The sequence below is a fragment of the Phoxinus phoxinus genome (assembly GCF_949152265.1).
Source record: "Phoxinus phoxinus genome assembly, chromosome: 14".
NCBI classification, from domain to species: Eukaryota; Metazoa; Chordata; class Actinopteri; order Cypriniformes; family Leuciscidae; genus Phoxinus; species Phoxinus phoxinus.
In genome coordinates this window covers 28,187,457-28,213,766 of record NC_136889.1, presented here as the reverse complement: position 1 = coordinate 28,213,766, position 26,310 = coordinate 28,187,457, and the positions used below count along the sequence as shown (strand labels likewise).

The following is a 26,310-nucleotide window of genomic DNA, read 5'->3' as shown; positions in this document are numbered from 1 at the left end:
ATTTTTGCATACAGATTGTTGTGTGGTGTGATTCATCATATGGCGTGACACCATGTCATTTGGTGTGACATTCAGAATTTTGAAAAAAAAATTAAGGCTTTTTGGTTATTATTAATCATAAAATCATCAATGTGACAGATGGGGAATGTGAATAAATTGAATAACAAATAACAATAGTGAATTGAATAACAAAGGTTACAAGCATTTTGGTACTTTTATAACAAGGTATTCCCACATTAATTTGAAGTATATTGAAAGATTACGAGTAAACGTCTTTCTATGAGTGTTGATAAAGTAAAATAATGCAAAATGTAACATATTTGCACATAAGAAATGCTAAACTTTTATATAGTAATGATAAAATTGACTTACATTATACCCCTTTTTAATTTAATACACAATAACATTTATGGCACACCATATGACAATTTTAGTCACTAACACAGCAAACTAGTGAATAAATGTAAATTTCAAGAAAAAATCTACAAGACCACATATATATTTGGAAATATAAGAGTTGGTAGAATATAACCCAATGAGTACCATGACTTAGATTTGAGATTTTTTTTTTTGTAACTTTTTTCAGCCAAATATGTCAACCATCCAAGTCCTTATCTTGAGCCAAATAAGCAAGCTGACATTCAGTACAATCTATATATTGTTTTTATAATACATAGACAATGTAATTTACGTCTTTTAGTTTGTCAAGAGATTTTGAGTCGTTTTTGAAGAGTGCGCATGTGGGAACGTGATAGTTACTACGTAAGAACGATATGATTGAATCTGGAAATAAAGCAAAATAACTGAGACAAATTAGAAATAGTCCCCAGATGCCATGTCCGTAATTTATAGCAAAACATCTAACATTAATTAGATCTCAAACAGATTCATTAAAGCATCAAAATAAAGTGTTAGCAGATATTAAGCAGAATACTCCAATTACTGGTAGTTGACAAGTTGCAAAGTTACTTATAGTTAGTAGAATGTCTAAAGTGGGCCATCGAAATAAAGTGTTACTGCAAGTTATGACTTCTGATGGAAGAATGATATAATATTGGTTCAGGTCGTCTCTCACATCATCTAACAGAAGATTATAATGGATAAATGTAAGTGTAATAGATGATGACCTCAGTACATAAAGCAAGCCATGTGTTTTCAAGATCATTGAACCAAATCCTTAACAATATGTTAAATACATTTTGGCTGTATAGTTCGAAATTTATTTTTTCACTTTTTTTTTTTTTTTTTGAAAAGTGAAAATATATGCACATGTTTATATTCTAAACTTTATTTCTTTATCATTGTTCAATCAATCCAGTGCAAATGTGTGGCACTTGTTTAGGTTTCGTGCTTATGCATAAAGGTCACTTAAAAAATAATTAGATAAAAAAAACGATCTTCAATAAACACATAAATAATTAAATAAACAGAAATAAAGATAAACGTGCATATCAACAAATAGATTTATAAATAATTAAATAAACAAGCAAATAAATAAACAAATCAACCAATTTGGTCCAAATATGCAAGATGAAAAAAATATAAACAGCTGTTTTTGTAAAAAGTCTCAGCATTACATACGACCAATAAACTAGTAAAACTGAGACATAAAGAAAGCAACTAGTCAAACCAAAATGACATAAAATATGTTCTTTGTGCTTTCATTAGCATGTTAGAACCATTTGTCATAAAAATACATACTGTACATGGCATGCATGTTCAAAAGATGCTAATAATGCTGGCACATTAAAGGCGCAGCACTGTCCCCATAAAAGAGTAAAGCATCTTCTACTAACTTCTACATGGCTCTAATTAAAGTGTCTGCAGCAAGTAGTAGCAACTTTTATGAACGACTGGATTTCCGACTGACCGCACCTTGGGAGAGATAACTGTGATCTTTGCAATAAAAGGAAACACTCCATGATGCTACACTCCAGAGTGTTCACATGGGGTGGCACCAGAGGTGGACAGTAACAAAGTACATTTACTTGAGTACTGTACTTAAGTACACTTTTGGAGTATCTGTACTTTACTTGAGTATAATTTTTTCTGGAAACTTTTTACTTTAACTTCACTACATTTGAAAGACAAATATCGTACGTTTTACTCCACTACATTTCTGTCAAGGTCCTTGAGTAGAAAGTAGTAACGTCAGGGATGATTTTGGTTGCAGGGGTTTCATTTTGGTTGGAAATGAAAGTCTCGACTGATGACTGATGTTGGTTTCTGACATCAACCTGATTTTCAACCACAATACGTCTGTCCAACGTTGGAGATTAATGTCAATCTGACAATGGATTCTGACATCAACCTGATTTTCATCGTTTGGTCTTCTAAATGTGAATTTTGTCATTGTTTTGGAGCACACTAGCTTATAGATAACAGTAAGACTAACATATTCATACTAAAATCCAAAAAACTGGGAACCGCCATGTAAGTATTACATGCAACAATAATAAAACAATGCATTGACATTTACTTTTTACTTTTGATACTTAAGTACTTTTAAAAACGAGTACTTCTGTACTTTTACTCAAGTAAAAATTGGTCTTTACAACTTTTACTTGTAACAGAGTAATATTTGACCAGTAGCATATGTACTTTTACTCAAGTAAGGAAGTTGTGTACTTTGTCCACCTCTGGGTGGCACACACGCACACACACACACACACACACACACACACACACACACACACACACACACACACACACACACACACACACACACACACACACACACACACACACACACACACACACACACACACACACAAAACAGCGCAGCGCTCTGAAAGATCAGTTTTTGAGCACTGACAGCTGTGGTGTTTGCATCTGGCCCTCATCAATCTCCACATCAGTGGAGTCACTTGGCAGATCATTTGTCTCTCTTTGGAGATCGCTGTGACACTCTGTGATCAATCCCATTTTTCCACTCCGCTCCGGATGCTCGTCTGGTACCTTGTCCGAAAGCCTGGGCGCTCTGACGTTTCTTAAAGCTGTAGACGCTCCTGTGTCTGGCTGAAGTGCTAGAGACGAGTGGATGTTAGTCTTTTCATGCCTCTTCTTTGAGCCAAACTGGAAGACAGCACTGGTTCCAGTTTTGGGGCTTGAGGGGAACGATTCAAAGCGGAGTATGTGGCAGCCATCGCCCCCTACAAAATGATGTCATAGATTGAATTAATATATCATGAATTATAAAGTCAAAACATTAGATGAAACCCAAATAGTGCAAAGTAGTATCTGTGACAATTCAACGTGACATTTAAAATTTGTATGCAACAATATGTCATGTTAGTTGCCTGATGTTGACATTATACACTATTGTTCAAAAGTTTAGGGTTTAAAGGAGAGTTCACCTACGTAAATATTCGGTCATAATTTACTCACACTCAAGTTGTTCCAAACCTGTATAATTACTTTCTTCTGCAGAACACAAAAGAAGATATTTTGAAGAATGTTTGTAACCAAAAAGTTGATGGATCTATGGGGGAAAAAATACTATGGAAGTCAATGGAAGTCAATTACAAATTGTATTATTTTGTGTTCAGCAGAAGAGAGAAATTCATAAATATTTGAAACAACTTGAGAGTGAGTAAATGATTACAACATTTTTAGTTTTTGGTGAACTATCCCTTTAAGGCCCATTCACACAAAGGACGATAGCTATATTGATGACGGTACAGATATTGCTCTAAAAATCGTTCTAAATATAATGGGATAGAGTCACCACGCCACAACTATAATGATAACGGAACAGAGACACGTTATGTTGGAATAACTTTCAGAATTATTTTTTCCAGCTGATGAATGATAAAAACATTGACAGCCAATCAAAATCCATCCTGCTTTAGAGAGCTCGAGCAATTAAAGCGGCAGACGACAAAACTGCAGCGCGCTTATAATAAACAGAACGAAGTCCGGTGGTGTGGCCCAAGGGCGTAGGTTTGATTTTGAGATTGGTGGGGACATCCCCAGAAGCGGAGGAATCAGGAAATTAATAGGATAATGTATTAAGGTTTTTAGTCTATATTGACCTTAACAATACGTTAATTCATTAATTCTGCAATGTTACAGATAACTAATAAAGACAAGGAGCCAGTTTAACATAAACTTAACTTTACTCCGTTCATAGTGCAATGCAATAGTGCAATACTGTTTTGTTCCTTGCTTTTTGAAGAAGCCAAACACATGTCTGCATCTTTCATTAATGGGATATAGTTCACCCAAAAAATGAAAATCATTTACTCACCCTCAAACTCTTTCAATCCTGTATGAATTTCTTTCTTCTGCTGAACACAAAAGATGATATTTTGAAGAATGTCGATAACCAGATAGTTGATGGACCCCATTGACTTCCATAGTAGGTAAACAAAAATTCTATAGAAGTCAATGGCTTTCTATAGAAGCAACGGTTTGGTTACGGCATTCTTCTTTAAAAATCTTCTTTTGTGTTCAGCAGACAAAAGAAACTGGTTTGAAACAACTTGAGAGTGAGTAAATGATGACATAATTTTAATTTTTAACTAAGTGAACTAACCCTTCAACAGAAATGAACTCTTGGCATATTTGTTTCACATCAATACTGTCCAGTTTGTCCTGTTGGACACAACACACAGCAATACTGTCAAGTGACCATTGCTCTGAGCCATGTTTTCAGTGTACTAAGAGCACTGAAACTTCTTTCAGTCCAGCTGATGAGACTGGGATGATTTGCTCAAACAGACCTCTCATTTCAACAAGACCAAGCCTTCAACAGACCAAGCAAGGTTATTTGTTCATGTTTTATGGGGACTTTACATAGACATAATGATTTTTATACTGTACAAACTGTGTATTCTACCCATAGATAGTATGGACACAGCTTCCCCATAGGTTTCAATGGAGAAAAGTGAAGCCCATTAGAAGGACTCACTTCCTGATGGCTGACCGTACTGCGCAGGCTCAAACTGAGCTTGATGACGTAGATGTGACGTGAGCAACCTGTCTGACAGCTGTAGGTCTTCTAGTAGCTGTGCAGAGAGAAATCTGAATCATTCCCTTCCGAATCTCGCAGAGACGGAGAGCGTGAGTATTAGCTGTCCATGAGCTAGCAGCAGGAGCAACTTTATGACTCTTTGTGGGCTTCTCCCTTGACTTTATGGGACTTTATGCTTCCATGTCCCCACGATTACTTGCGAGCTTCTCCGCCTGTCTATACGATAATTTCTTGACTGTGCGACAAAGTCGAGCGGTTATGACGCAATCGTTAGCTTATTTTTACAAAAACTGCTTTTTACGGGGCCATAACGTAAGATACAATGTAATGGAGCCTTTTATACATTGTCGTGTTTCTTTAGAAATAAATGATGGACAAATGGAGTCTTTGGACGCCTCAGATATAAAGTTATTCGCTGTCAAAATGAATGGGAGTCAATGAAATGCTAACAGCAGGTGATGGTCTGCTACAATGGCGGCCCCCGGGGAAGCTTCAGTTTCCGACCGATGGATTACCCCCTTGATTCTGCCCCCTTAGACTAACCTTACCTATCACAAAAACTGTCTGCATTTTTACATTTTCAAAAAAACATCACTTAGTTTGATTTATAAGCTGTTTTCCCCAATAGCAAAACAAATCCTTATAGGGACATTTTGTCCCTATAATGTAGGGTTGCACACAATTGCGCACACACACACACACACACACACACACACACACAAACGATTATGTGTGCCACTTATCCCGCGATGTTCATACAGTATATTGTAAAAACGGCTGTCTCCAAATTAATATTTGACGTGAGTTGCCCGTATTCTTGAGCAACTGTTGATTTCTCACTAGCTTACCGTGTCTAGGTTTCCTTCGGAGGAGTTTTGCCAACCTAATGTACAGCCTCTCACAAGTTAGAAAGAAAAATCACAAAGCCAATCAGTTTAGCGATGTGTGTTAAGGAGGCGGGACTCCGATCTATTAACCGTTTGTGTAATTGGGCATTTTACTCTTGTAAGAGATTTTAATCTAAATGAGATATTTCCTGGTTAAATAAGTAATACATAAAAACCCAACCGGACAACAGTGGTTATATACAGTATATTAAATACTGTATATAAAATTTTTGATTGAAATTATTGCTAGGGACAAATCAGTGTCACTGGATATTGGTAGGGACACGTCCCTAGCGTCCATACTAAATTCTACGCCCCTGCAGCCGCTAATATAGTTATCCTTATACCGTAGTTATCGTTCTTGGTGTGAATGGGCCTTTAGTAGGATTTTTTAAAGGAATTAATACACTCTAAAAAATGCTGGGTTGTTTCAACCCAATTTTGGGTAAAATATAAACAAACACAGATGTTGGGTTAAATTTTTACATTACATTTTTAACCCAACGTTTGGGTTTGTCCATATTTTACCCAAAATTGGGTTGAAACAACCCAGCATTTTTTAGAGTGTACATTTATTCAGCAAGGATGCCTAAAATGAATAAAAAGTGACAGTAGAGACTTTTACATTGCAGATTTCTATTTAACATCAATTCTGTTCAATTTAAGTTTCTCTTCATGAAAGCAAGCTAAACATTTTTTTTATCAGTTTACACAAAAAAATTAAGCAACTGTTCTCAACATAATGGGTGAATCCCAAACGGCATTTTTGCACCCTTGAAGGGCACTTCGGGAAGTGGACGCCATTGGTAGTGGCGTTCCGAATGAACGTGAACAACAGAATCCCTTCACGAAGGGCACTTCCACAAGTCCGTTAGCGAAGGGTACATGCAATGGTCACTTCAAGGAAGTAGTTTTAGCGTTTATGTCATGTGTGACAGTGGCGAATCCTCACGATTAATTTTTAAGCTAGATAGTGGGAGAGTTTGAGTTAATAAACATAATAATTCAAGTTGTATGTTTTTATGTTATGTTATTACACACATTTTTGTCATTCATTCCATATGAAGTGTAAAAAAGTTTCATAGGTAAGAAATGTGTTTAATAGTAGATACATTATGTAAATAAAAAGAAGAGACAGAAAGTTTTAAAGGGCCTCAAGGGATGCTCGCTTCCCATTGGAATCTCTAGAATGATTTCTGAAGTATCATGTGACACTGAATACTGTAATAATGGCTGATGAATATTCTGCTTTGTCATCACATAAATAAATTACATTTAAAAACAAATGACTTTATGTGATATCCTCTATATTTATATTTCTGTATTTCTCAACAACAAAAAATAAACTCATGGCAAAAAAAGTTTTGTTTCACAATATTATTTTTCTGTAGTATATAGTTATGACTCCAGGACATCAGGCCTCATTAAGGATTATAATGATCCCCAGAATTGTTTATTTCCATTCCTATTCCAAGTCAAAAGAACTGTTTATTTGTTTAGGTGTAAGTGTGCTTGTTAAAGTGGAGCAGATGCAGTTTCCCAGGAAAACACGAGGTGTCAGTATTGCTCTTTGACAGTGGAGACGGGATCAGGATGGGAGATGGGATGATAGTCACAGGAACTGTACCTTCACCAGTGTCACGTCCTGTCTGATCAGCTGGCTCTGAGATAACTCATCGCGGTTCACTATCCAGGGGTGTCTGAGAACGAGAGGTGCCGTCAGCCGCTGATGAGGGTCCACGTGCAGCATTTTAGTGACAATGTCCTGTTCAAAGATGACAACAAAAAAGTTTTACTATTTTTATTCATTTTTTCTTCTGAGGCTGAAATCATTCAGATCCTAATGAAGATGAATTAAAGATGAAGTGCCTTCACAGCTGATATAGTAAAGACTGAATTTGCACATTATTACTTGGGCTGGGCAGTATATAAAATATAATTATGTATTCACTATAGCATATTGCGATGATGTTAACATGCTTTGTTATTATGTTTCCCAAAGAGCGTTTCATCAAACCAGTTTACCAATCGTCTCACTTAGTTTACATTTACCATCTCAATATGGTTTAATAAGAGTTGATGGTAACACTTTAAAATAAGGTTTCATTAGTTAACATTGTATTTACTAACATGAACAAAATCAAATCAAACCAAAGTTTATTTATAAAGCACAGTAAAAACAACAATAGTTGACCACTGTGCTGTACAATGTCATACTAAAAAAGGTATAAAATAAGTGATATACACATATGCATATAAACACATATACATGTACACATGCACAAATATACATACATGCGCATATACACACAGTACACACCTATACACAAAAACATGCATAACACATACATACATACATAAATATAATAAAGACCGCAATGCAAAAAGAGAGAATAAGTAAATCAGAACACTGATAAAAGGTCTAAAAAGTCTAGGAACAGTTATATGCCTGAGAAAAAAGGTAGGCTATGTTTTTAGCTTAGATTTAAATTCAGCTTCGGATGAAACTGATCTGAGGGAGACCGGGAGACTGTTCCACAACTTTGGCCCAACAACAGAAAAAGCCCGGTCACCTCGCAGCTTTAATCTAGATCTAGGGACCATCAGTAATTTTTGTTCGGAGGATCTCAGAGATCTAACAGAGGTTTTTGGGTTCACAAGGTCGCAAAGATAAGTAGGGGCTGAACCATTCAAAGCTTTAAAAACAAAAAGTAAAATTTTAAAATCAATTCTGTAGTGGACCGGCAACCACTGCAAGGAGCGCAGTACAGGGGTAATATGTTCGAACTTGCGAGTACCAGTCAAAGTCTGGCAGCTGCGTTCTGAACCATCTGAAGTCGATTTATACTAGATTGACTAATTCCGACATAGAGAGAATTACAATAATCCAGCCGAGATGACACAAATGCATGGATCACTCTCTCAAACTCAGAAAAGGTTAAAAAACTCTTGGTTTTAGATAACAATCGTAGTTGGAAAAAACAAGATCCAACTACAGAGTTTATCTGTTTGTCAAATTTGAGTGAGGAACCATTTGTTACAGTATTTATTAAAGTTCCCTTATGGTGAAAATCAAGTTTTTAATGTTGTTTATATGTCTATTTGCTGTTTTTAATATGCTTTCAGACAAACATGTGTAAATTCATAAGTCAACACCACCGCTGAGTATTTTCTCTTTAAAACGGCAATGTTTCTGACGTCACAAACTTTAATTAGCATTAATTAGTTAAAAGCATTAATTTTGTGAATAATATTACAGTTTCCTAAAAACAGCAATATTGTGAAATATTATTACAGTTTAAAATAACCGTTTTCTGTTTTAATACATCGTAAAATGTCATTTATTCCTGTGATCAAATCTAAATGTTTAGCATCATTATTCCATATTTACATCAGTGTCAAATGATCCTTCAGAAATCATTATAATCATAATATGCTGTTTTGCTGCTCAATTATTATCAATTACTTTTGGTACTTAATAATGTTTCTAATAATGAAAACGTTATTGCTGCTTAATATTTTTGTGGAAACCGTGATACATTTTATTCAAGATTCTTTGATGAATATGAAAATTCAAATCTTTTGAAATCCTTTGTAACATTGTTTTCCAGTCACTTTTGATTAGTTTAATGAGTCCTTTTTGAATAATAGTATTAATTTCTTTATCTGTTTAAGCTTGCCCTAAACTTTTAAATGGTAGTGTATCATGATTTATACAGAAATATTAAGCAGCAAAAACTGATATCGACATTGGTAACAATAATAAATTTTTTTTGAGCACCAATTCAGCATATTAGAATGATTTATGAATGATCAATTCAGAGGGAACTCTGAAGACTGGCTAAAAACAGGAACAAATCACATTTGGAAATATATTCAAATAGAAAACACTTCACAATATAGTTTTTTTTAACATTACAAAAATAATAATTATTCCAAACTTCTGACAGGTAGTGTAAATAAATCTAAATCTAAAAATGATTACAAGTGTAACTCATGTTCATTTAGTGAAAAGAAGTGTGCAATACATGCCTTGATTATTTTTGACTGGATTTTACTTCTTGCATTAAACAACAAAAATAATGTTGTCAACAAACATATTGAATATAGTCAAAAGGCAGAATAATATTGAGATGCTCGTTTTGGTTTATGGGCTATATACAGTATTGCCCAGGCCTGATCACAACATGCAGGAATAAGCCAGCTGACCTTGGCTGCCTCAGACACCGTGTCCCAGTTTCCTCCCGAGAGGGCGAACTTCCCACTGCCGATGCGAGCCAAGATCTCCTCTGGTGTGTCGTCAGGGCCGTTAGCGAACGGTGTGAAACTGTGGGACAGATTGAGTGCTGCTGAGTGTGTGAAACAACTTGTGAATGTGCCCTTTCAGAGAAAGGGTGAGAAGAGAAAGACAAATTTTAATACCCCCATTTCCACTGAGTTATTTTTAGCGAACACATATGGCTAGGTTGGAAGAGCAAGATGATTTTTTTTTTCAAATGTTCTGATTACACAGAGGTTTAAAGCTCAATCCATAGTCAGGAACATTAAATTGAGAGTGCTGCTTGGCTTCTGATAGCTCTAGCATTGTGTTCAGTACAATTACTCTGACTCGACCCGGCTTACCTAGTAATCCTCCACCCTGCCCTAGAAATGAGTCCCTCATACGGGCAATAGGGAGAGGATGCTCTACATAGGGTTTTGATTTGTTTGTGTTGATAAGTCACTCATAATTTTGTAGAAAATGAAGGCTGTGCTCTTAGGTCATGTGAGTAGATGATTTAAGATGAGGTTAGCTTAAATAAAGCATGCTTAGATGAATACTCTCAGTTCATTTAGAGCAACACATATAATCTGTTCATATTTAGATCATTAAACATGAATGGGTGCATGCGACCTTTAGATTAGATCAATCGGGTATCATGAACTTATGTGAGGATTTTTTTCATTATTATAATTTTACTAGGAGTGGTTTTCTTTCTACTATTTTTTAAAAGTGAACTATGTTACTGTAGTGTAAAATTGCTATCCGGTTTGGGCACAGCTACTTAATCTTTATTATTACGATTTTCCCACATATTAGAAAACAAGGTCACAAAATAGTCACATGGGAATTATGGAATTACCACAAAAACAAATCAAATATTTCATAATCGAGCTTCTACAATCTTTTTCTAGATTCCAGCCCTGCTGGGGCAGATGAGGTGCATTTTGGGATGCTTTTTTTTTTAACACTATAGAAGATTTACATGTGTGCTAAACAATGATTCCTTCTCCTTCATTATCTCGGCTATTTAATTGTCTTTATTAAAAGTACTGTATAGTTTATTTTAAAACATATGTAGATACAAGTTATATTTGTCTACAAAACTAATTAGATCTGAAGGTTTTTAATAACATAAGAAACAAAAATGCAGTCAAATGTTTACAAACTTTTGCCTTGTAGTGATTACCGGTATGCGGTATACAGTATATTTATACTTCATACACTACTGTTCAAAACTTTGGGGCTAGTAAGATTTGTAAGATGTTTTTGAAAGAAGTTTCTAATGCTCACCAACGCTGCATTTACTGGAACAAAATATATATTGTCTATATATTGTCAAATATTATTACAATTATAAATAATTGTTCTAAAATCTAATATATTTTAAAATGTAATTACTCCAGTCTTCCTTGTCACACTTCAGAAATCATTCTAATATGCTGATTTAGCACTCAAGTAATATGTATTATTATAATCACAACTGCAAGCAGTTATAACGCTGTGATCTTTTCTTTTTCAGGATTTTTTAATAGAAAGAATGGCATTTATCTTTAATCGATTTTTTTTTGTAACAATTTAAAAGTCTTTACTGTCACTTTTGATCAATTCATATGCATGAGTATATATATTTAAATAATAATAAAAAAGATCTTACTGACAGCAAACTTCTGAACTTTAGTTTATATGTAATATATAAGATATATCCAGTTAAGACTCCGCTTACCCTGCCAGCATGGTGTAAAGTAAGATTCCCAGACTCCAGATATCGCAGGCGGCATCATATCCCTGTTTCTTCAGGACCTGTAGGAATCACAGGTTTGTTGTTGTCTCATAAACAGATCATAAAACACACACTTTTCAAACATTTCAGCATATTTTCAATGTCTAAACAATACACATACACAATTGTCATTTTAACCCCGACCCCTAATAATCACAGCTTTTTTTTTATTTTTTATTATTTTTTATTAAATGAATGTACTATATTATAGCTCGATATTTTAGTTTTATTCTAGGGGATTTATGATACTAAATTATATTTATGCAGTAGTTATAATCAATTTACAGGACCTTTTTGAGTTTAGCATAGATTTTGAGCATAGATCAGAAAATGAAATTTCCAACTTAAACGGTCATACATCTTAAATTATTTGGAGCACATACTTAAGTTTGGTAAATTTTTAAAGAAGACACTTGGCAGATTATTGCTAAAGTGAAAGCTTGAAAAAGGGAACTTTAAAAACAGTTTATTGTTATGAAAAATGCACAAAAATACTTGTTTCAATGTTTATATGAAATGTATATTTTCCAAAACACTTTTACTGTAAAACTGTGAGAAAATTGCCAATTTGATCTTAATGTCTCAAAAAAAATATAGCTTTCAGTTAGATTTTGTTGCGTGCGTGTGTGTTCTCATTGCAAGTGCCTAAAACAATTTCATACTATTTAGAATAAAAAAATATTTCAAAAATGACCAAAGAGCACCAGAGGGTTAAATAATTTACAATTAAATAATCTAAGGGTTAAATGTGTATGACATTTACAAACATTGAAAAAATGCAGGTGTTTTTTTTAGATTAATAAATCATAACAGCACAGAAAAAGATAAATGGATGCAAAAGTACCTCTGGAGCCACAAAGTTTGCAGTGTAGCACGGTGTCATGAGCAGACCATTTTCAGCCCTCAACTGTTTGGCAAAGCCAAAATCACAGATTCTGATGGACTCTGGGTCGCCCGTTTCATCGACATACAGGATGTTACTGGGCTTCAAGTCTCGATGCACAACCTGAACACAGAAGTAGAAACAGTGATGCAGTAAATGCTACAATGTAATTTAAAGTGAACAAAATTTGTGTAATTTGTTGGATTATAACTTTTATGGTACATTTACCATAGCAGCTGAACAACTAACTATTTACTGTAAGGCCCTATCATACACCCGGCGCAATGCAACGACAGGCGCGACGCAAGTGATTTTTGCTAGTTTCAGCCTGACGCAGTTATCATTTTCACGTTCCACGATGGCTGATATAGTTGTTTAAATAGCATTTGCATTTGTGCACCCATGGGCTGCTGGTCTGAAAATGAGGTGTGTTCAAGCGCATTGTTGGCGAGTTGCTATTTTGAGGAAACTGAAATAGACTGCGCTATTGACCAACTGAAACTGGTCTAATGTCAATGGTGCAATATTGTTTTTTGTCATAGGGCACATTAGTAATATGAGCCTATAGGTGGGTCCACAACGCGCATACACTCTGCTTATTACACACACAGGGATGCGCAGCAGCACGCAAACATGCCAAATATTAAAAATAAAACAATTAATATTGTGTACATAAAGATATGGTGGGGCTTGTCCCGTAGATGGTCTGCTTGCGTGCTTTAACCTCGCACACGAGCAGATGCGTTTCCTCTCTGGAGAAGCGTTCAGTCTTTACGCTTGCAAATTACGTCATGTAAATAGCGAATCCGCCATGGCGCGAGCGCAACTGGCGTTTAAAGGGAATGGGAGATGAGACTCTGATTGGTTTATTTCACGTTACGCCTAAAACACACCCATTACTCATTAAGAGAATAGGGACAACCCGTTTAGACCGGCGCACCGACCATTTTTCCCGGCATTAAACTAGCAAAAGTGGATTCGGACACACACGGAGTGAACTTGCACCGTGCGCTTTAGACTGCGCTTAGATCCTTAAAATAGGGCCCTCTGTGACCACACACAAACTGACCCCCTGTGAATGCAGATACTCCACAGTCTTGGTGATGGTGCAGAGCACGGCTGAGGTCTCCCGCTCTGAGAAGCACTTCTGATGCAGGATCCGGTCCAGCAGCTCTCCTCCTCTCATCAGCTCCATCACCAGATACACAAACTTGCCGTCATCATAGACCTGCAGCACACAGCACAACACACTCACTCTCTCCATCGCAGTGCTTACACTCACAGACACGAGCTTATCTAACCACAAAAGATCCAGTGACGTTTGCTCAATGGTAATGCAGGTTAACTTGGTCATTTAAATAAGAATTTAAAATTGATTTGGCAACTTTGCACAGGATGTTGAATTGGAATGACAGAAAGAGGAATCTGAAACGGAATTAGAATAATTTCCATACACAACAGAAGAGTTTTATTAGTCCATTAGCTAATTTAGACTAATGATGTCTATTTATTTCCTGATATGAATAATAATTTTTTTTTTTTACCCAACTGATTAGACATTTCTCTAAACTAAAGGGTCTCTCCAAGCTAATCACACCATTTTTAGACCTAACTTTATGAAAATTAATATCGGGTAACACTTTAGTTTATGGTCCAATTCTCACTATAGTTGGTTATTAGCATCCATATTACTACGATATTGGCTGTTTATTAGTACTTATAAATCACATATTAATGGCGTATTCTGCATGGCCATATTCGACAACCCTTAATCTTGTCCAATACCTAAACTTAACAACTACCTTACGAAATATTACCGGTAATAAGCAGTAATTAGGAGTTTATTGAGGCAAAAGTCGTAGTTAATAGTGAGAATTGGACCCTTATCTAAAGTGTGACTGAATATTATTGATATCAAAAATTGGAATCTATAGAGGGTATGCACATGATGTCACAGTAGGCGGAGTCACTGCGGTTGCACCCACTGAGTGGCAAAAGGACGGAGTGGAAGCTTTGGTGTTCAGCTTGAATGCAGTGAAAGCACACAACACATCTAAAATGGGAAAGAGCTGTACAATTGACTGTACACATAGATTCAACAAGTGGAATGCACTTCCACTTACAGTTAGAGACGCTCCTACATTAGCCAGTTTCAAGAAGTTGAACAAAAACACATCTTTTTAAAATTGCTTACATAGACTGTCATGATTAGTATTTTTACTGGGTTGCACTGTAATGATTATTCTGTATCACTCTTTTACTTCTGTATTTTACTTGTTTTACTGTCTGTAGCGCTTTGGGTTTTAGAAAAGCGCATTATAAATAAAATGTATTATTATTATTATTAAGTGATCGGAGCTATATTTTTACAAACTGACGAATGCAACAGAAAATGAAATGCTTCTGGGTTGTACGTCAGAACGTAGGCTCACTATTGGCCGACGCTGGTCATGTGTGTGATGCGCGTGAAGCTGGGCTGACTTACAACCCAGAAGCGCTGCGCTGTTACACTTCGTGAACTCACTCAGAGGCCCACAAAGAAGAAAATTAATAGTTGAATAAAGTTAATATTAGTTTTTTTTTGCGCACAAAAAGTATTCTCGTCACTTGATAAACTTATGGTTGAGCCACTGTAGTCACTTGGACTATTTTAAACATTATCTTTACATCTTTACAAAATGGGCCGGCAAGTTTCGATCCCATAGAAGCCTATGGAGGAGTGATCCAGCTCTCAGATTTCATCAAAAATATCTTAATTTGTGTTCTGAAGATGAACGAAAGTCTTACGGGGTTGGAACAACATGAGGGAGAGTAATTACTGACAGAATTAACATTTTTGGGTGAACTATCCCTTTAATTGTATAACGCTTAAAAATACACATCGTTTCCATGAAGCTTTACAGAAAATCATAGCCAAGGCTGGAAAATGATGATGATACACTGCCAAAAAAAAAAAAAAAAAAAAATGTGTTAAAATGATTCTTCATGCTCCCTCCCAACCATTCTTTCACAATTTGAGCCTGATGACTCTTGACAATGTCATACTGGAATATGGCCATGATGTGTCTTCCTACATGGTTGTTTAAGAAATGAAAAGCTACACACTCCATCAATTAGGGTTAGAAGAACTTTTGCCAAATATAACTACTAGAAACATAATAACCACTGCAATAATGATCCAATCATAGACTCTTAAGCGTCTGCCTATTTAAATCCAAACTTTTTTGGCCGGGCAGTGTATATAACAATGAAATAAGTAATTATTTTGATTTAGATCTACCTATTGTATTTATAGTGTTGTCTAACAGATGAAGCGTTCACAGTTTATAAATTCCCCCTGGTGTCGAAATTATAAATGTCAGGAAACCCGATTCCTGGCCACATGTCAATGTCCATGAACCATTGGTTCTTTGGTTAGTTGTTGCAAGGATCACTGTCAAGTCCAAATGCCTTTCATTTAAGCAGATACACGTTTTTGCAGTTTCCCCGATAAAAGCCAGTCATGTTGCAGGATGTTTTGCAACTTGTTCTGGCTGAGGTTGTGACATCAATGCATAACCTTTTGATTGACTATATAAAATAGAATATATACAATGTAAATGTATTATTGAAAACTACATTTTATGAAACTGTAATCCTCTATTAACTTATTCATTATAAAACAATATATCGTATTTAGATCTACAATCCAACAGAAACCAAAGACAGGAAAGTAAAAAAAAAATCCATGAGTAGTTTAAAAACACTAAATTTAAATAACAAAACATTGGGAACAGATTAAATGATCAAAAACAGTCGCCTACTAGTTGGGGGTCTCTTTAAAACTAAAGTAGCATTTCTTTATTTTTTTCAAATTGTGACTCACATCTTTCAGAGTAATGATGTTTGGGTGCTGGCCGTATCGCAGAAGAATCTCAATCTCTTCAGACGGGTCCTTCTTGGCTCTTTCAATAATCTGAAATGAAGTGGGCTGGTCAAAGCAGTGTCTGATAAAGCTTCGACTGACACTGAGTGATTCTGTCCTCTATGATAATTCATCAAGATGCTCTTATGAAACAGCCTCTGTTCACTAAATAATACTCTGCACTGTGTGTTTTGTCAATCAAACAGTATTTAATGGAACCGTGTGCTTTTAAAGAGTAGATTTTATACGTACTTTAACAGCGTACTCCACACTGGTGATTCTGTGAACACAGCGTTTGCAGACCGAATACGCTCCAATGCCGATATCCTCCTTCAACTCGTAGCCGTCAGTGAAATGTATGTTGTTGCCATGAAGTTGCTGCATTATAAAACAACAACACACATGAAAATAATGATTAATTAATTGATATTAACAGTGATGATGAAATGACAACATTACATTAATGTTCCACTAACTTTTGACAACCAGAATGTGTCTTCATTTTGAACAGTGTGTCTATATTCATTGATGATTTATTGCAATTTAATCCAGTGGCATTCATACATTTTAAGTGTGGCTTCAGTGTCCACTGCGGATGACGATTCAACCCCCAAGCAACTTTACAGCACACAACAACTGTCCTCCAGGAGTAACCTGAGGTTAAATATCTTGCTCAAGGGCACAATGATGATCATTCACATCTCCTACTTTTCACTTACCAGCCTACATCTTTAACAGCACCCCATATATCTGAAATTGACTGAACATTTCACCATCTGGTTTTCTGCAACACATATAACACCTCTTATTTTTCAAAAGAGTTTGCATTTGTATTTTTAGAAAAGGTTTAATGTACAGACATTCATGTATAATTTGAAAATGTATTGACTTTGTTACAATGTTCAATTACATCACTGTAGTATTTTCATTGTGACAATCAGCGGCTGGAGTGCCCGCTTGAGCCACTGGGGGGCACTCCTTCTCTAGTTTTCATTACTGCTTATGGTTTCATTTGGACTGATTATGCTTTATATCTTTCACCTGGTTTTGATTATGCTTGTTAGCTTCTATGATTTAAGCCTTGGTTTTCCTTTGTGTCTTGGCTCAGTATTGTTTGTGTCTTACTGCATTACCCAGCGTTTTCCGAGTTCCTTTGTATTTTCTAGTTTCACGGTTCCTGGATTCTTTGCCTGTATCTGGTTTTCCCGTTTGCCTTCTCCCTGCATTGTACTTCTGATATTGGACTGCTTACCTGGTTTTGACCCCTGCCTGTTTCCTTGTACCTGTCTCTGGATTCTCCTCTCATTAAAGCCTGCATTTGGATCACCACTGTCTGCGTCCTCGAGCAGTTTATGACAGAATACTGAGCCCCTACTGATCCAGCGGCTGAGAGAGACACGGACCTCGTCATGGATCCCACAGCGCAGATCGTAAGCCTCCGTCAAGGGGAACGTCCTCTCAAGGTTTTTGTGACCGATTTTTTGAAGCTCTCTCGTCAGTCGTATTTAGATGATTTCTGTTTAATGATGTTCTTTCGGGGAGGACTGTCTGAACCGCTCGGCTCTGCTCTACCGTTTCCAAGTTCAAGCTGGACTCTAACCCAATATATTGACCTGGCCCTTTCCATGGGCGGTTCGCTTTTTACTGTGGATTTTTTGAAACTTTTGCTTCACAGAAAGCCCGACGATTCACCATTGTACACTGAATCCACGCATCAATTGTCTCCCGGTGAAGCAGCGCTTCGTAAGGGGTCCGCCGTATCCACGCAACATGTGAATCCCGACGTTCGGACACTTCACGTGAGCTCAGTTGTATTCCTGCCTCAAGGGTTTTCTACTGAGTCTGAGCGCGTGCCAACCGAACCCACGCTTCACGTCAGCCCAGCCGAGACCGCGCTCGATGAACCAGAGCTTCACGTCAGCCTCGACGAACCAAGTGAGCCGAGTGAATCGAGTGAGCCGAGTGAGCCGAGTGAGTCCAGTGCATCCTGTGAGTCAACTGAGTCAAGTGCATCCTGTGAGTCAACTGAGTCAAGTGCATCCTGTGAGTCAACTGAGTCAAGTGCATCCTGTGAGTCAACTGAGTCAAGTGCATCCTGTGAGTCAACTGAGTCAAGTGCATCCTGTGAGTCAACTGAGTCAAGTGCATCCTGTAATGAATCAAGCCCAGTGAAGCGCCGTCGCAGAAGGAGAAGGAGGACTCGTTGGGCTCGCCAGGCTCCGGAGGGCGTTCCCAGACTCCTCGCCCTGCCGGCCCCGCCTCTGCGCCTCGCCCTGCCGGCCCCGCCTCTGCGCCTCGCCCTGCCGGCCCCGCCTCTGCGCCTCGCCCTGCCGGCCCCGCCTCTGCGCCTCGCCCTGCCGGCTCCGCCTCTTCGCCTCGTTTTACCTGCGCCTCTTCCTGTGGCGGTTTCCAGCCTGGAGGCTTTAGCCTTAGACTTCCCCAAGTATTTTTTGGGGGGGGGCCGTAGGTACCCTGTGAGGGCCATGGAGGCGGCGCCTACATGGACCTCTGCACGTCCACCTTCGGCTGAGCTCTTGTCACTGGTCCTGTCCAGCCCTGTGCTCCCTACGTCCTGGTCCTGTGTTAAGTGTGCTCCGCCCTGGTCCCCTGTTAAGTGTACTCTGCCCTGGTCCTGTGTTAAGTGTGCTCCACCCTGTCTCCCTTCTGAGTGTGCTCCGCCCTGGCCGTCGGCACGCCCTGCTCCGCCCTGGTCGCCCACGCTCCACGGCCCAGGCCCGGTCTGCCTGTGTCCTGGTCCCGTTCCCCTGCACGGGCCTGGCCCTCCATCCCATCCCCCGTTGACCTCCCCCCGGAGCTCTTTGGAGCGTCTGGAAGCCGCTCCTTAGAGGGGGGGTTATGTGACAATCAGCGGCTGGAGTGCCCGCTTGAGCCACTGGGGGGCACTCCTTCTCTAGTTTTCATTACTGCTTATGGTTTCATTTGGACTGATTATGCTTTATATCTTTCACCTGGTTTTGATTATGCTTGTTAGCTTCTATGATTTAAGCCTTGGTTTTCCTTTGTGTCTTGGCTCAGTATTGTTTGTGTCTTACTGCATTACCCAGCGTTTTCCGAGTTCCTTTGTATTTTCTAGTTTCACGGTTCCTGGATTCTTTGCCTGTATCTGGTTTTCCCGTTTGCCTTCTCCCTGCATTGTACTTCTGATATTGGACTGCTTACCTGGTTTTGACCCCTGCCTGTTTCCTTGTACCTGTCTCTGGATTCTCCTCTCATTAAAGCCTGCATTTGGATCACCACTGTCTGCGTCCTCGAGCAGTTTATGACATTCATACTAAACTGTGTTTGGCCTTTTCTTTTTTTTAAGAAAAAAAAAGTCCAAGACTTTCTCATCTGAGCTGATCAGCAGTCTAAGTTCAGTTCACACCGCAAGTCTTAATGCTCAATTCGGATTTTTTGCTCAGATCCGATTTTTTGTTTGGCTGTTTACATTACCCTTTAAAATGTGGCCTATATCAGATTCCAGTGTGAACTGTTTGCGGTCTCTGACCCGCATGCGCAAAATAACACTAACAAAGACATCAGACACAGCACACTGTTGCACTAAAGTTGGGGACATTTTCACTTTTATTTCTAAATGTTTGTGTAATGGCAGCCGTAACATTAATGAGCAAGTGCTGAGGAGAAGAAGAAAGAGAGCAAAATTGGCTATTTTGGCCTTTTGCGGGGTTATGGCTGCAAATTCCCTACAGAGGTCTGTGTGGATGCGGAGACGAAGCCAGGAGTGGTGGGAATATTGATGTGAATAGCTTCACAGAGACGCTGTTTTTTGAAAAACTGAGCGGTTACGGTATGATCCTTCTAGTTTTGCTTGAATTGAAGTATCTCCCTAGCCTGGCAAGCCAGACTTACATCAAGATGTTTAGTCTGGCAACTAGCCATAGACGCGGCTTAATCCGAGGGGCGGGATAAACGGTTGTCTCTCAAAATCCCTCTGCACGCAATAGGATAGCGCTACAACCAACCAGAGCAACGAAGAAGGTGACGTAGTCAGAGTGGCAAAGATCCGGTCCAGCAAAACTCCGAACACTTCTTCCTTTTTTAAGAATGACTTAAGTTCCGTTCTTTGCTCTTTTCTTAAAGAAAAACTTAACTCCAAGTCCTCCAGAGTCGCGGCCAAAGCCGATTCGAAAGACCGCTGTTCTCCATCCGCAGCCGCCATTCTTTGTTTTCAAGTGGCAGCCGTCGCAACTCTGTCGTCATATGTTAAGCCCGCCCCCGCCTACTCTATACACGACGTGATTGGCCTGACCCAATTTAGGTTTTTGCAGCTAGAAGGTCTATAGCCCCGTTCACACCGCCAGCGACACGCAGCGACAAAGCGACAAGATCCCATCCATTTCAATGGAGCGCTGGCGACTTCCGGCGACACGAGCGACAGTGACCGTTGGCGACAAAATGTGGGCGTGTCAAGCGACAGGAGACAAGCGACTAAAGTTCCGAAATTTCAACTTTATGCAATAGAGAAGCGATTTTCGCGAGCGACAACCAATAGGAAAGAAGACTTTCAGTGAAGATCACGTTACGTCACCATCTCGAGTGCAGGCGAGACAGTTCGAGGGCGATTTCACTTATATGATTTGACTAACCACATTCATGGATATAATAAAATGATGCATGGAAGATAAACTGTCGACAGTCTCAGTGAGTTTAATACATGCATTTATAGTTCGAGTGTTGTAAGTTTTTGATGCAAGTTTAGCACTGCTGCAGTTCACTTTACAGTTTACCCCTGCATTGTGTTGACTATTAGGGACAAGAAAATTTATTATTTGTCAAATACGAATGACGTTTTAGTCATTTATGACCGTATGAGTGAGTTTAATTTGTTGCTTGATCGATCGTTAATCTAGTAAATGATTTAATCCACTGAACACTATGGTAATATAAAAACACTCTCCCAACAGCATTCTGTTTCTTTCGAGCCTATAATTTCTAGTCAAATTAAAATAATATAACGTTAGTTGTATCACTTGTGATGGTATTTAGTATAGATATGGCCAGATGTCCAGTCAACCAATAACATTAGAGCGACAGCACTAGCAACGCCCACAAGCGACTTCACAGTACAGAGACTAGCGACATACAGCGACAAAATCGCTGGCGGTGTGAACGGGGCTTTAGGAGAGTTGCTAGACTGCCCTGGCTGCAAAATACATTTAGCTGCCTCTAGGGTGCATCTAGATTTCTAGGCTAGTATCTCTCCATATATACTAATTAGGTCTAACACCTCACTCTCCCTCCATTGACTTGCTCTATCACTGTTCTCCATTTTGTAGTCCTAGTCAAGTTTTTAATTTTACTGTCTGTGTCTAGGGCTAACTCGCCGGCGCATAATTGTTGATGTAGATTGACGTAAAAGTCGCATCAAATCAGCCTTGGTTGTTCACACTGCGGCCGCATTGAAAATAATCAGACCTGGGTCTGAATCAAGACCACATATGGAAGTGGACTAAATCTGATTTTAAAAAATCAGATCTGGGCAAGATTTGGCCCACTTTTGCCTGCAGTCTGAACGGCAGCACTCATCAATGACTGAAACGCCAAATAAATCATGACCGACATCAATATCCAGGGATGTAAACAACTCACCCGAAGCTGTTTTTAGCATATTAGGCACGATTAATAATGAATGTATGCATATTCACAGTAAATTCACTTACCATCCTCAGACCTACATAGAACCAGGTAAAAAGTGGTTTAAGTGTGTGTTTTAAGTGTGTTGTTGACAGTCATTTAGCCTAAATTAAGCCTAATTAAATTAAAATATGTTTGCTATAATATACAGTACTGTATATTTGCTAACTATTTTTTCTTTCCACATGTGTCTGCATATTAATATGTCAATGGCTGGTCTGTGCTTAAAAAATAAAGGGATAGTTCAGCAAAAAAAAAGAAAAAAAAGAGAAATGTCCATTTAACTTTTGAGCAATTTTTAAAACCTTTTTTTCCACTGACACACAAAAAAAAGTCTATTGGTACATGGTTTTAAAGCTATTGTTATCCACAATTTGCCCTCTAGACATCTTAAAATGGACATATTTCTCAGGGGAATCTAAATTAGTCTGAGCACGCTCAGTTTTTGGACCTCTATGTTTCTAAAACCCTGTGGATGAAATTGCGCAGAACCTAAACTTCCCTAAAACTTTAACACCATTCTTTTGCTGCTTTTTCCTTCGGGAAATACAAATATAGTCTTCAATGCTTTGTAACAGTGCATGGAGAAAAGTAAACTGACATATATATACGTCAAATATGCAAATAATCGACAGCATGTTCAGGTGAACGAAACGCCTCCCCAAACCAAAAGCAATTCACAGCACAGGAATCTTCCACAAATAGCTGCACTCATGCATCTTCATGAGCCCTATCAGAGTAAGTTAATATCGTATGCTCGGCAGATGCCAGATCAGATCAGAAAGACGGCACCGCAGAACAGACATCTGCTCGTGTGCCAGTGTGCCCCCGCCAATCAATACATCTCATTCCGGTCACTGCCACGTCAGCTCAGACACTTCAATAAAGAAGCTCTTCAGGTATGAACCATCTGGCAGAATTAGTTCAGATTATGTAACATGGGTCTCCTTTTTTCTTTCTCTTTCTTCTCATTTTTGTGCTGTGCTACACAACAGTACTTCCCTGAGGAATAGGTCTGAATCACCTGCATGCGCACAGGAAGACCAATGTTAAACCAACACAGAAAACAACTTTGGCTGGGCTGACTGCAATACTTGCTGTATGTTAGTGACCAGCCGTCAATATAGCACATCATGCTTTAGTGAAACATTGATTGGTTCTCATCACTTACTTGTATCATCATGACCAAAGAAACATCATTTGTGCATTTTCTGAAGGAATGGAAGTGATTTTTGCCAGTGCAAAACTGTTGCCAGTGTTGTGGGTGGTTACTAAGGTACTGCTATGCAGTTGCTGAGGTATTTTGAGTCGCTCAGTTGCTAAGGTTTTCTAAGTGTTTTTTGCATGTCGCAGTGCAGTTGCTGCAGTTTTTGAGTCTGTTTTAACATGTTGCTACAGTTCCCTAGTCAAAAACAAATATACTAAAATGTAGTTGAAATAAACGTACTACAAATACATTTACATGTTTATTTGCTTAATATAAATACAATGCAATTGTACTGTTGGTATACTAAATTGGTATATTTAAAGTCTGTTATATTGGAACAACTCATTTTGAACTTATCTGGAAATAGTGTTGAAGTCCAACTAAAGTTATACTCAAGTATATTTGATTGTGCTAAAGAGGAACTATTGCAAGTATACTTTAGGTGCACTTTAATTATCTTGCATTTACAGACTGATATTATACAGAGATCATACTATCCTTACTAATAAGGATATTAAAACACATTTTAGGCTTAATAATAAGAAATGTGCATTCTGCAATAAGGAAGTACTCCAAATCAAATTGTGATTATAGTATTTATATCAGTATGTATCAAGCGATATCTTAGTAAATATTTTAATTGATTTGTAGTATACTTAGTATGAAATTAATGTTTTTTAAATACATTTTGGTATAGACTTTTTTTACTAAGGTTGCTTAAGTCCCCCTGTGCTGAAATCTAAGCTTTTAATGTTGTTTATATGTCAATCTGGTGTTTTTAATATTCTTTAAGACAAAACATGAGCAAATTCATAAGTCCACACTGCCAAGTATTTTCTCTTTAAAACTGCAGTGAACTAAAGACAGTCTCAAAAACACGGTTTTAAATCGCTGGTGTTTCTGACGTCAAAAACGACCTTGTAACCAATCACGTCAATGTGGGGATCTCTGAGCTGGTGCGAGTGAGTGGAGGCGGGGCTAATTTGCATATTCATAGAACAACGTATACTAAATGAGGCAAGGGTGTAGAGTTGCATTCAACCTTTTTTAAAGGAGAACTCCGGTCAATTTTAACATTGAGCTCAATTTTTAGTAAATTTGGAGTGCTGTCAATACAGAGAACAACGACAAAAATCAGTGTTGCCTACACTGTGTTATCCTCTTTTTAAAATTTACACCCTATTGACTTGAATGGGGCAAGTTTTAAACTTAACCAGTTCTTAGTCTTATCATCCTTGATGTGTCATTACAAGTGCCCAGCCATGTTGAGTGATTCCTTAAGAGTGAACACGAGTGAATCTGACTGCAGTAGATGTGAAAAATATGAATAAAAATGATGTTATATCAGCCAGCGCAAATACCTGTATTTACTTCCTGTTTTCGGTGGAAGTCCAAAGTAGTCGATTGTCGAGTTCACGCGCATAGGTTTGGTTACTATGATCACGCGCGTGAACTCGACAATCGACTACTTTGGACTTCCACCGAAAACAGGAACTAAATACAGATATTTGCGCTGGCTGATATAACATCATTGTTATTCATATTTTTCACATCTACTGCAGTCAGATTCACTCGTGTTCACTCTTAAGGAATCACTCAACATGGCTGGGCACTCGTATGACACATCAAATATGTTAAGAGGATAAAAGCAGGTTTAAAACTTGCCCCATTCAAGTCAATAGGGTGCACATTTTAAAAATAGGATAACACAGTGTAGGCAACACCGATTTTTGTCGTTGTTCTCTGTATTGACAGCACTCCAAATTTACTAAAAATTGAGCTCAATGTTAAAATTGACCGGAGTTCTCCTTTAAGGCATGAAGACATTTTTTTTTTCATGGAAAAAACTTTTAAATATGTAATTTGGGTGATCTAAGATTAGTTTTAAGGGATATAATTATTGACTACAGGGGAACTTTAAGTGTTTTTCTTTTTTTTTCATGCCGCTATGAGATTGCTAAAGTAATTTGAATGTCATTTTGCTGTTATACTTTGCTAAGGTAGTTAGAAGGATTTTTAGAATAACATTATGCAGTTTTTAGTATTTTGTTATGGGGTTGTGGATCCTGCTCACCTGTACAATGGGGTTTACAGAGATTTGCTTGATCTCGACCAAAGGTTGTTCTTGACCCAGGTTAGAGGCCACAAAGCTGAAGCCGCGGAAGAGCTGGTGTGCGTTAGCGCTGGCTGGAACACCGGGTGAGTCTGTGGACACATACAGAGAAAACATATTTAGAAAGGCAACAAGGACATAGTCTATCTATGAATGGAAACACACAATTGATCCAATCTGAGCAGTATGAATAGTATGTACTAAGTGGCAGGACCCGAGGGCTCTTGTAAACAGGTTCTGATGATTCAGTTCACTCTAATTTGTTTTTGCACTCTCCCTGTGCTTGCTGGGCACAGACTGTTATGTAAGAATAGTTTCCAGCTCGCTGTCTATCACTTTGTCTCTGTTATTTAAAAGCAAACACTTAAAATGATTCTTCCAGACCTTCTTTAAATAAAACGGCATATGAGTATTGAGTAGCCCATTAATGAGTATTAATCTGAAAATCAACTGCAATTTGCATCACCTGTCGGTGTCCGGGATGTGAACTCAGGATCAAAATGAAAGGTGTCCTCTGGTCGGCCCACTGCTGGTTTGAACGGAGGCTTGATTTCTCGTCTGTACAACTTCTGTTAACCAAGAAGACAGAAAGCCCATGGCCTGGTCACGAGGACTCATACGCTAATGCTAAGGGTTTTATAT

General features: G+C 38.1%; 1 protein-coding gene across 1 annotated transcript in view; it reads right to left on the bottom strand.

The window, feature by feature from the left end:
• Positions 1-1,445: 1,445 nt before the first annotated feature.
• The window catches only part of rps6ka2 (ribosomal protein S6 kinase, polypeptide 2), a 69,984-nt gene continuing 45,119 nt past the window's right edge, over positions 1,446-26,310 (bottom strand). Inside the window, exons 12-21 of the mRNA XM_079635931.1 lie at positions 26,135-26,237; positions 25,630-25,760; positions 16,946-17,071; positions 16,655-16,744; positions 13,859-14,017; positions 12,751-12,912; positions 11,850-11,926; positions 10,072-10,189; positions 7,490-7,627; positions 1,446-3,152 (exon numbers count right to left, since the gene is read on the bottom strand). Of these exons, the coding sequence (XP_079492057.1) occupies positions 3,027-3,152; positions 7,490-7,627; positions 10,072-10,189; positions 11,850-11,926; positions 12,751-12,912; positions 13,859-14,017; positions 16,655-16,744; positions 16,946-17,071; positions 25,630-25,760; positions 26,135-26,237 (1,230 nt within the window). The 3' untranslated portion in view covers positions 1,446-3,026. The remainder of the gene's footprint in view (positions 3,153-7,489; positions 7,628-10,071; positions 10,190-11,849; positions 11,927-12,750; positions 12,913-13,858; positions 14,018-16,654; positions 16,745-16,945; positions 17,072-25,629; positions 25,761-26,134; positions 26,238-26,310) is intronic.